Source organism: Schistocerca nitens, chromosome 9 (assembly GCF_023898315.1).
Source record: "Schistocerca nitens isolate TAMUIC-IGC-003100 chromosome 9, iqSchNite1.1, whole genome shotgun sequence".
Lineage (NCBI taxonomy): Eukaryota > Metazoa > Arthropoda > Insecta > Orthoptera > Acrididae > Schistocerca > Schistocerca nitens.
In genome coordinates, this window is record NC_064622.1 from 290,505,420 (window position 1) to 290,517,938 (window position 12,519).

Here is a 12,519-nt window from a genome sequence, read left to right on the forward strand (position 1 = left end):
TAAGTTTGGTGTTGCTGATTTTGCTCTACTATCCTCAGTTTCACTTTCTGTGTCGTCCACAGCTGTCTGAACATTAACTGTGGTGCCACTGAGAGCCTTTATTAAGACTATTTGTCCCTATTCAGGAACAAGAATGTTCAATAAGATGCCAGCAGATATAGGTCTGAAAATCAGTAATGTCATACACTGAAGATTAAGTCTGAGGCAAGCAATATCAGCAACTTTTTCCATCAATACTGAAAATTCTGTAATCTGAAGACACAAATCCATTTTAGTTCAATTTGCCAAATCATATACAGTAAAGAAAGTCAAATAGCTACATAAATAAATTGTAGAGCAATAAAGTAAAATATACATTAGATAAGCTGTGGCTCAAGCATACAGCTTGAAAAGTAGTAGAAATTTCTGAGAATAATAGCTCCCTCACTTGCAAAATAAGATGTTAACTTAACACTATAGGTAAATGTAAATATATAAAAGCAACAACCCATTATATTAATAATAAACTCTCTCTCTCTCTCTCTCTCTCTCTGCGTGTGTGCGTGTGTGCGTGTGTGTGTGTGTGTGTGTGTGTGTGTGTGTGTGTGTGTGTGTGTGAGAGAGAGAGAGAGAGAGAGAGAGAGAGACAGAGAGAGAGAGACAGAGAGAGAGATAGAGAGAGAGAGAGATGGTGTAAGTGTGAGTGTGAGGAGCAGGAGTGTGTGTGTGTGTCTGTGTGTTTATTTCTCTCTCTTCCAGAAAAAAAAAAAAAAGAACACCTGGAAAGACAAAGTCGATTTTGATATGATGACAGCATATGCCACCTGGGGGATAATAGACGTATTGTTAACAGCTGCAGTGGCAGATCGTACAGCTCCCACAGCACAGATAAAAAGACTTGTGAGCCCAAATGTGTGTACTTGAACTGTCCCGAACCGGTTATCAGCAATGGGACGAGGGGCATGCACGCTTCTAGCCCATCTTCCACTTACATCACAGCATCAATGTGCACAGCTCAACTGCTGCCATCGGAGGATCACTTGGAAGATGGAATGGCTTGCCACAGTCTTCATCAATGGAAACAGATTCTGGTTGTGCATATCATGTAGACGTAGTGGGTGATGTCTCACAGTGTGTATTCATCCAAGACACACTGACCCCACCTCAGGCATTATTGTCTGTGATGTGATAAGTTACAACTCTTGTTAACCTTTGATGTTACTGGAAGGGTTGCTAACCAGGGCTTGGTATGTGCAGAATGTTGATGGACCAGTTTTTTTACCATTCTTGTAACAGGAAGGTGATGTGTTGCTCCAACAGAATAATGCTCGCCCACACACTGCCCGTGAAACTAGATGTGCTTTGCAAGATGTGCAGCAATTTCCCTGGCCAGCACAATCTCTGCACTTATTTCCAATTGAGCACATGTGGGATATAATGGGACAAGAAGTAACTCGTCAATCAATAACCTACAGAACTATATGCATGGGTCGAGCAAGCACTGTGTAATATATCGCTGGACAGTATCTGCCATCTGTGGAATTCACTCAATGACAGAGACAATGACGGCATTGAAACCCGTGGAGGCTACACCATATTACACATTAATATTGGATGTTTCAGCAATACCTGATATCTCAGAACTGGTTGTGCTATTGATCTGTAAATGTAATTACTTGATGTACTCCATATGCATTGTTGTAACAATAAATCTTGAGTGAATTGGAAACTTCTAAAAGGGTTCATTAATTTTTTTCCAGCAGCATACCTATTAATGTGCATGTATTCTGTTATGTCAGAAGGAATATTTATCTGACAGCTCAGCAATATTTCAGCGTTGTTTTATTCTGCCTATCAATTACTCAGTACCACAACTGTATTGCAAAATGTTATCTTTAGTCCCTCCATTACATATAATTCACCAAGATGTTTCCATTACCATAATTTTAATGAGAATAATTAATTCAAAACAGTACCCTGAGAAAATCAAAAGAGCAAGTGGTGTGATTCTCCATTCGAAGAGAGAAGAAATGAAACTGGATTCGATTATTCGAAGGAGCCCTTATGATCCAGGCACAGTCCCTGTTCCGTGGATAGTTTCCTGGTGAGCCCGGAGACTGCAGACTGCCATGTGATTTTGCTGTAATGCTGCCACCACACTCTAGAAAATGAAAGGTTTTCATAGTTAAAAGAAGAGCTATTTTCATAATATAATATCAAATAGACAGACATCTGGATTAGTAATTGTAAAATGTCTACCAACTGGAAAGCAATTCCTACATCACTTTTTTAAACATGTTTAGAAATATCTTGGAATTACTGAACAGTAATAAGTTGCCAACTAGTGTCTTCTGTGGTCTGCCAAACATGTTGTATTGTGTAGATCATCAGACAGTCTTAGGGAAAGGCCAATGCAGAATCATGGAATCATTAGGTTATTTGTTAATATTATACCCCAAAGGCAATGATAGAAGACAATGATGGGTGTCTCTAGTAGAATTTTGCAAGATACAGTTGCTTGAATTTTGAAAGATATTGTGGCTTCTGAATGGGCCATAATTCATCACAGAATCAAGGGAGATGTGTTATTTATTGCTTGCTATTTCTTACATATTTTTTCAGCATCATTATCATCAGGCACTTGGCATCCACTGCTGATAAAGGTCCTCTCTAGATTTTTCTAAGCATTACAGCTTCCATCTACCTGCATTCTGCATGTTTCCTAAAGTCACCTACTCACCTCCCACTAGTTTGTCATGTCAGTCTTTTCTTACCTCATGGAATTCCGAAAACAGCTTTCTTGCTCCATATATTATCCATACACCTGGTAACTTGTACCAACCATCTCTACATAATTTTCATTGCCGTAATAATTATATCTTCCTGTCTAATCTGTTACCTGACACATTTGTTTATTTCTGTCCATTCTAGTAACTTTCAGCTGTCCATTGTTTACACACACTACTCAGATAATACCACTTCAGTTACAGGTGGGAAAGACTTTCTCTGCATGCAGAAAATTAGGGACCATCACCTATTATCCAGTGGTTCCAAACAAATAATTGCATATTAATCATGAAAAAAAATTCTCTCTCCATCTTATGGATTAAAAACAATGGCCAAAGCTGTGCTTCAGCTATACTTCTGGGGACCCATCACGACCCAAAATTAACATGGACAAGTCATACTAATTATACCTGCATTAAGTTCGCATGTATTAGACATTTGTTAGGTAAATTAACAACTTGTGTTAGTGATAAGCTATTGTTCAATGTATTTTATGCCTTTCTCTGCATCTGCTTGACATATGCTGTATTGTTAATGGGGGAGGGGGGGGGGGAGGAATTCTCGTTGAGCCACAAAAGTTTCTCAGTTGGTAAAAGAAGGCACTCAGATGCATCTGTGGAATCAAAAATAATAAGCCCTATATACACTGTTTCAAAAAACTAAAAATATCAACAGTTTTCAAAAAACGAAAAATATCAACAGTTATATGCCTCTTTATACAGACACAAAAGAAAACTGGCACAGTCCCAAACTACAACAATCTGTCCATCAACATAACACACACCAAAACCAGTGAATCAACATCAGAGTCACTAGACTTAAGAAAACTCAACATAGTTACAAATACATGGATCCCAGTAATACTATATAACATGTTGCCAGCACAGGAACACAATGTGTTGGTATGTTTAAAAACACCACACATAAATGGCTTCGAGAAAAGCATTTATGTGCCCTCAAGATAATCTTAAGTATCAATATAATTTAATTTAGATTAAACTTGTATATGTGAATTTATTGAATATAGCATGTGCAGTATGATGGAAATTCTGTATGTAGATAGCCAATAATAATCTGAAAATATCTTTCAGATCATGTATGTCATTTATGTAATTGTATACGCAAGTGCGTATATACACAAAAGACAACATTTTTTCCATGTTGAATGCTTAAAGAAGAATAATAAATAAATAAACTCTTGGTTATAATTGTTTTCATCAGTGTTACTATCCTAAGTCAAAACTGGTAATGCTCCATGATTGTAAGCCATCCATTTTGAAAACCCTATTTAGTTTACGAAAAGGACTCTAGATCATTTTTATTCTTCCATTTATTTCTTTTAGTGGTACTGTCTTCAAATGCCTTAAATATAAAGACCCACCAACTGGTTCTATGATGTCATGGTTAATTTGTATTATTTTCATTTCAGTATAATGGTTATTGTCAAGAGTCAAACAAATGGACACCAACTCTTTTATTTGATCTAAAAAAAATTAAAAGAAAAGAAGCTGGATTATCTTTGAGATCCCTAATGTTTAAAATGACATTGGAAAATGAAGAATCCTTCGTTATGCTTAAAAGAAGTTTAGTTCCTGTGCTTTAATGGTGTACATAGTGTTTTTCTTTTAATAAATATTAATGTGTACAATACAACTGTTTATTCTACTGCAACAGTGGTTATGGGCACAGGAGACCTAATAAATATAAAAATGGTGTTAGTGTCAATTTTCTGATCTAAAACTCATATATATGGCAAAGACAAAACATCTGCCCATACTGACCTCGTATTTTTGTGTGTGTTTGGAAAACATCAACTGACACCGGGATGTGATTGAAAATTTCATAGAAAGAAAACATGTTTCCTTAATAACAGTAAGATGATTTTTGAAAGACGCAGTCTGTGGAGAACAGACACAGCATTGAGAAACTAAATGGAGGTAATTACCCTTACTGGTCATACCAAATGAAAATAATTCCAACAGGTCCAAATTTGTCAACTGTAATTGAGCCTGGCATGATGGAACCTAGCGATGGTGCATTAGTTACTGATTAATAGGCATATACAGGTTGTCTTATAAGGAATGGTCAATATTCAATGATATGGCAGAAATGATCGTTCAAAGCAAAAAAGGTTTAATAAACAAGGGCTCTACAATGCACACCTTCAGAACTATGAGCACTTGTCATCTTCACTACCATAAAACACATCTCTTTTACTGAACAAGTGGTCATAGCTTTTAAGGCATACACTTTACAACCCATATTCTCAACAATTTTTTCTTGTTTTGGTCCATATAGTCTCCTCCCAAAATATGGAAAGGAAAGAGCTTGCAGTAGAACAAATTTGTTTCACAGTACTGAAAATGAAGAAGTGCTCATAGCTCTTCAGGTATGCATTTCAGAGTGGATATTTACTAGACTTTTCTAGTTCGACTGATCATTCCTATTGTAGCTATCCTCCACATTCATCATCTTAGTAAGCTCACTAAAAGATATTTTTGAATCCTTCAATGTGTTTTATTAAGGTGTAACTTATGAACTTCAGTCAGAAATGTGGGTGATGACAGAAACAGATATGAACAAGTTAATGGCATTTGGAAGAAAAATCATTTGAAAAATTTATGGGCCTATGAGAATATGCAGAGTGTTCGAGTATATGATACAACCGCGAAATAAAAAGTGTACAACTTTGCTTCCACCATTGCCAATAGGTGGCAACAACGGTAAGTAGCGGTCGAAAGAAACAGATCGCAGACATCAGGCAGTTAGCCTGGACCTCAGTCAACATAATCTCATTCAAACATTAGTCAATTTGTGTCTGCATCATAAAGTTGTTCTTGATTGAAAATGTCAGTTTATGAGCCTAATTCTTGTCATTACTGTTTTGTTTCAATATGAAGAAAACAGCGCCTGAGTCTCATCGAATGATCTCAAGTATGTATGGTTAGGACACTATTAGTGAAAGAACATGTCGTGAGTGGTTTCAATGCTTCAATAACGGTGATTTTAACGTTGTAGACTGGCATACTGGTGGAAGAGAGAATGTTTTCGAAGATGCAGTATTGGAGACATTGCTGAAAGAAGACTTGCGTCAAAATGAAGAAGAATTGGTACAATTAGTAGAAGTGACACAGCAAGCCATTTCAAAATGTCTCAAGGCTATGGGCATGATTTAGAAAGAAGTAACTTGGGTCCTGTGTGAGCTGAAACCAAGAGACAATGAACGACATTTGTGTGTTTGTGAACAGTTGCTTCAAAGGCAAAAACAGAAGTGATTTCTGCATCGCATTGTCAACAGAGACGAAAAATGAGTTCATTACTATAACACTAAATGCAAAAAATTATGGTGATATCCCAGCCATGCTTCCACATAGATGGTCAAACCAAATATCCAAGGCTCCAAGATCAAGCCCTGCATTTGGTGGTACCAGCTCGGTGTTGTGTACTATGAGGTGTTAAAAACCAAGTGAAACAATCACAGGTGCTCGTTATTGAATGCAATTAATGCGTTTGAGCAGAGCATTAAAAGACAAAAGGCTACAATACAGTGAGAGGCATGATAAGGTGATTTTGCAGCATGACAATGCTTGACCCCACGTTGGAAAAGAGGTCAAAACGTACTTGGAAACGTTAACGTGGGAAGTCCTACCCCACATGCCATATTCTCCAGACGCTGCTCCCTCTGACCATCACCTGCTCAGATCAATGGTGCATGGCCTGGCTGACCAACATTTCCGATCTCATGAAGAAATCACAAATTGGATCGATTTGTGGATCGCTTCATAAGATGAACTATTTTTTCGATGCAGGATTTGTACACTGCCTGAAAGATGGGAGAAAGTAGTGGCCAGCGATGGAAGATACTTTGAATGATACATGTGTAACCAATATGTTTCATTAAAGCCTCAAATGGTGGGGGAAAAATGGCGGAAACAAAGTTGTACTCCTTGTACAAGAGCTTATGCAAGGGAAAGATATAGTGAAATGTGTTAAATCTCAAAGAATACACTGGTTATGGCATATGGAGAGGATACCAAATGACAAGATGCCCAAATGAATAATGAAAGGCTGACTGTATTCCCACAGAAGGAAGGGCCAACAAAAAGCTAGATGGCTGGACAATGTGTGGGCCAACCTTACAAAGATAAGAGATCTGACAGTGAAAGAGAAAAGCAGAGGACACGGCTGCTTGGAGAAAGATTGTTGAGGAGGCCAAAGACCATCAAAGGCTGTAATGCTGAAGAACAAGAAAAAGAAGATGAACTTATGAACTTACACATACTGTCAAATGACAAAAATACAGAGAGTAATCTCTACCTTGAAAAAACAAATGTAATGCCAAACAATCTGTTTCAAGCTCACAAAAATACACTGTGTGGTTTACGCTGTTAGTGGGAATTCCCACAACCACTTGACCCCTCTTCCACCACTCGCCCCCTCTTCCTGCAGCCGACTGGAGCTCCAAGAATGTAAAGTTACTTGTACTGCACACTTTGACCAGTCCTGATGCAAATTACCAATGTCTCTGGCTTCTCCTCTGGATTTGCTCGACAGACGGAGTGTTGTGTTTTCTGTGCTTGCCCTGTTCTTTCTTTCCATTCAACCACTATGGGCACAGTTTCCTCCTTCTTCTAATGAACCATTTCATTGTCTAACAGTATGCATATGTGGGCTTTACTCTTTCTAGGGAACTGTCTGTTTCTTGCTGTCAGACTTTATTTGAATTGTATGCACATAATGTTTTAGGACTCTGTATGGTCCAGAATATGATGGTTACAAAGGGGAACACACTGCATCTGTCCTCAATACAATATGCAAGCATATACTCAGCTCTCTGTGCAGGCTGTAACGCTGGTGATGGATGTTCCCTGGATATTTGGTTTTACACTTAGCGTAGCAAGTATGGCAGATTGGTGACTTTTGGTTTTGGCTGTGTCGAAAAAAAACTCTTATGGCAGACATAAAGTCTACTCGTATATCATCTCTGCTGTTGGAGCTCCTATACCTTGTTTATATGTTGAGCAGAGGTCTAGCAATACCAGTGGCAGTACGAAGATCCAAGTGTCTTTGTGACACATGATTGCAGCTTTAAACATCCAGTGCCAGCATTCCACCATTATATTACTTGCTAGATGGTAGCTGGTTGTATGATGGTGTCAGGACCCCACAGATTAGCCACATCTAGGAACAGCATCAACTTGGACAGTCACCTGTGGTCTGTGGTAACATCCAATGGGTAGCCAAACTGTGCTATCTACATTGCTAACTAAATCTTTGTCAACATCTCCAGTGAGATGCCTTTGATTGGAGCTGCCTCTGCACACCAAGTATATATAGGTTGAGGGCAGTTAGCAAGTATCAGCACCCTTCTGATGGGGGAGGTGCTCCTGCAATGTCTAAATGTACGTGGGAGAAATGTGTCATTAATCAAAATTCATCCACTTGCTTATGGATGTGTCTATCTGCCTTACATTGTTGGTACACCATATTTTTTGCCCACCTGTGACAATCCTTATGCTTGGCCTTAGAAATCATTTTATAATAAGCCTAATGCTTGTGTTTGTGCTAGGGTGGGGTATATTATGAACTGCAAAGAAAACTGCTTTGCGTAGTCCTTCAGGTATAAAAGGTCTGGGTTTGCATTTGACATATCACACAAGATCTTTACCTTAGTTCCTACTGTCTGTACCTGTGTAAGATGCATTGATTCAGTTTGTAAATATTCCTTTAGCTGAGCATCGGCAGCCTGTGCTGTGGCCAGCTGCCCGTAATATATGAGGGTTGGAACTTCAATAGTGGCAACTATTTATTCACAACTGATACAAAAGAGTTATATGTTTGCACCTGTTACTGTCCTTCAAAGTAGTCACCAGCATTGTGTGGAACCCATTGCCAGCAATGTGGAAGGCATGGTATACCTTTAGCAGAGCCTGTTCTGTTGATGGTGCGAATGGAGCGGTCTAAAGTTACGGCGATCCTCGTGTACGACTGTTATGATGTTAGCCTAACGCATTACGTTCCTCCACAGCAGACCATCAATACACAATATTACTGTTCATTTTTGGAGCATCACCTGCAACCAGCTATGTGAAAGAAGCGGCGACACTTTCTGCACAACCCACCCATCATTTTACACGACAATGTGCAGGCGCATACAGAGCAAGCTGTGGCTGCTCTGTTCGGTCGATGGGACTGGGAAGTACAGTACCATCCACCATACTCCCTGGACTTAAGTCCTTGTGACACTGATTTGATTCTGAAGATGAAGGAACCACTTCGTGGCATTCGCTTCAGAATTGTTCCAGAAATACGATAGGCAGTAGACTGCTCCATTCACACCATCAACAGAACAGGTTCTGCTAATGGTATACTATGCCTTCTACATCACTGGCGACAGGTTCTACACAACGCTGGTGACTACTTTGAAGGACAGTAACAGGTGCAAACATGTAACTCTTTTGTATCAGTTGCGAATAAATAGTTGCCACTATTTAAGTTCGAAATCTCATACCATGTAAGAAATGGAGTCTTTACCTACTGGTGCTGCTGTCAATGGCACTTGTACCTTGCCTGCTCCTGATAGATGCTGGAAGTATATGTTTACATCCCCTTGGAATCTTTTTAATTGATAAAAGTCTTTCCTCTCAGGTGAGGTATGTTCTTCATAACTCGATTTTGTCTTTCAAGGGGCAGATGCTGGCTGCCAAAGCTGCATAGACAAGGAAATTCTCTTGCTTCAATTCCGAAGTACATTTTCGTTCACAGGTGACTATGACGTACTCGCATATCCTGTCCAATACTACCATGAGGTGTTCCTCGAGTGCTGTAGCGGTCCTGTAAAATACCAACAAGTCATCCAGGTACACAAAGCATAAATCTAGCCCTCTGAAGAGTTCACCCACAAAAAGCTGTGTTCTTCAAACCCAAAGGCATTCATAGAAACTTGAAAAACTCAAATGCAGTTATCACAGCAGTCTTTGCTATGTCTTCTTTAGTCATTGGTATATGTACACTTTTTCGCAATCAGTTGTGCTGAATGTTGTGGCTCCCAGTAGCACATTGGTGAAACCTGTGATATTTGATACCATGTATCAATCCAGAATTGTGTGTTAATTTGACATGCAATAATCCCTGAAGGGTCTCTAGGTGCTTACCTCCTTTCTGATTAGATGCAGTAATGACACCCTTGGGCTGCCTGAACTGAATATGACACCAGTTTGTAGCATTTCATCAAATTTGCCTTTGCTGTGGCATGAGACCAATTGGCCTGGTGTCAACTTGTGCTATGTTGTGCGACACCCTTTCTATTGGCCCTCTGATGCCCATGCTGTTCACAGCAGTTCGGACTAAAGATCAAATTATGACCTCTCCATCCATCTTTATCTGTGCTGCACTGAGATTTACCTCAATCTTCTGCTGACAAATAAAATTTGCTCTCAGAATGAGCTTTGCTACATCTGCTAGTATAAAATTCCATATGAACTTCCTACTAAATCCGAAACCCACTTCTACTTTGCGATTTCTGTACATTATTATGGGTGAATTGTTTGCTGCAGTGAGATGAGTTGGCTTGTGTGGTGTTGCGCTTCTCTTTTTTACCAATCAGTTAATGTGCTAACATCAAGCCTCAAGTTAATGAGATAGTAATGAACTGCCTTAACACATCTCACATACAATCTTTGTGACAATGTTAGTAGGCTTGCTTGGTTACTCACACTTTCAGGGCCTACATTATCTTTGATTTCCCTATTATGGTGCTTTTGTTGAGTCCATGGCCCACTGCACCTAATGCCAGCCATTGGTGACATTTGGGTATGTACATGGAGAGGTACACATTGTGGCTCACTCACCAAAATTTTGATGATGTCAACACTTAAATCTTCCTGATTCTTATGGTACTGTCTGTACTTACTTCCAGTATCTTATCTGAGTGTATTCTTCTTACCTTCAGCCACCATGGCTACTTGCTTCTGTAATGTTTCTATCTCCTCTTTCAAATAGCTTGATTGCTTACTAATGTCCATATGTTGCTCTTTTCAGATAGCTTTAGTCTCTTGTGTGTTGATTTCTTCAGCCCAAAGAATAGGAAATGGAAATTATATTTGCTAAAAATGAAGACTTATGTATTTATGGAAAATTATCTAGAACTGATAAACAAAACTGTAGCAGATTTAGCAAACAATGGTGACAAAACAGAAGATGGAGATCTACCAAGGACTATGCTATGTGGGCTTCCAGATGACTGTGATGTGGTAGTTATAGATTTGTGCAATTAGCCAGATAATGATTTTCACAGGCTAATTCCAAGACTGCTTCCTCTTTTATTTTGTTGTTAATTGTATTCCTACTGATGTGCATCATTCAATGACACCACAAGTTTGTGTAGTGAAGCCACAAGTCTGTGTACTGAAGATGCTAGACGTCATGATGAACATGGAATGCAAAGAACTTGCAATAGAAGAATAGTATCCAAGATGAAAAAGTGCTCATAGCTCTTCAGGTATGCACTAGCCATGTTCTTAAATATCCTTGAAAGTTAACACCAGTAATCAAAGGTACTGAAAAACATCACTTAAAAAAGGAGCAACATGAAAAGGCAGCCTGGTTTTGTTTGTTACAGGTGTCACAAAGTTGGTCACCTATCCAGCAATTCTCCTGAAAAGAGGAAATTTAAAAGAGAGCAAAAGTAATAAGGCATTTTCATCATGAGTGCTTCCTAAGGCACAGTTACATTGAATACAAACAACTAGAAAGTGGATTCCGGGACATCTCATCACATGGCTACAAATGAAAATTATTTTTCAGCTGTCCATAAAAATACTTTAGTTGAAACCATAACTTCAACTGATGGCTGAACAGAATAAGCCAAGCACAAAGCTCCATAAGGGTGAAGAAAATTAGCAATGAAGGTTTAGCTAAAGAATCTGTAGACTGCGGCAGCTTACTGAAAACAATAGAAAAGCTACATTTGATAAAGAAGGTTACAGGATCTACGATTCATCTGGAAGACTGCTCATTAAAATTCAACAGAAAGATTGTTATAACACATAACTATCAACCCATGTCGAGAAGACAAGAAGATCAATAAACATGTTGAGAAATAATGAAACTCGTGGCATTACTGATTGCTGTACAGCAGTAACAGTACAATTAACAACATGATAAAAATGGAAGCAGTCATAAAATTAGACCTTGAAAAAGGCGAAATAAACTCATCTGATGACCGCTTGGTGGGTAATCAATATGAGGACCATTTCAGAATACTATATAACAAAATTCAAAAGACCAAACAACCACTTTAAAACTTCTTCATAGTGATCTCATGGGACTTACTGATGTTTTGAATTTTGGAGGCAACTGACATTTTACTGTGCATCATGAAAGCACATACATAATTATCCATTTCTTGAAAAATAAGAATGAAGTATTTCAAGAATTCAAGTTAAAAATCAAGCAGACTAGTTAACATAGCTACTGAATCAGAACATCCATGAATGTCACTGTAAGAAAATTTTACATAAGGCAAATAATTCAAACTTTACAAATGTCTGCTTGTGTCTGTGTATGTGCGGATGGATATGTGTGTGTGTGCGAGTGTATACCTTTCCCCCTAAGGTAAGTCTTTCCGCTCCCGGGATTGGAATGACTCCTTACCCTCTCCCTTAAAACCCACATCCTTTCATCTTTCCCTCTCCTCCCCTCTTTCCCGATGAAGCAATCATTGGTTGCGAAAGCTTGAATTTTGTGTGTATG

General features: G+C 38.7%; 1 protein-coding gene across 1 annotated transcript in view; it reads right to left on the reverse strand.

Moving 5' to 3' along the window:
- Positions 1-12,519, reverse strand: part of LOC126204186 (cubilin-like) — a 1,516,445-nt gene that overhangs the window by 1,223,848 nt on the left and 280,078 nt on the right. Inside the window, exon 16 of the mRNA XM_049938590.1 lies at positions 1,956-2,140. Coding sequence (XP_049794547.1) covers positions 1,956-2,140 — 185 coding nt within the window. The remainder of the gene's footprint in view (positions 1-1,955; positions 2,141-12,519) is intronic.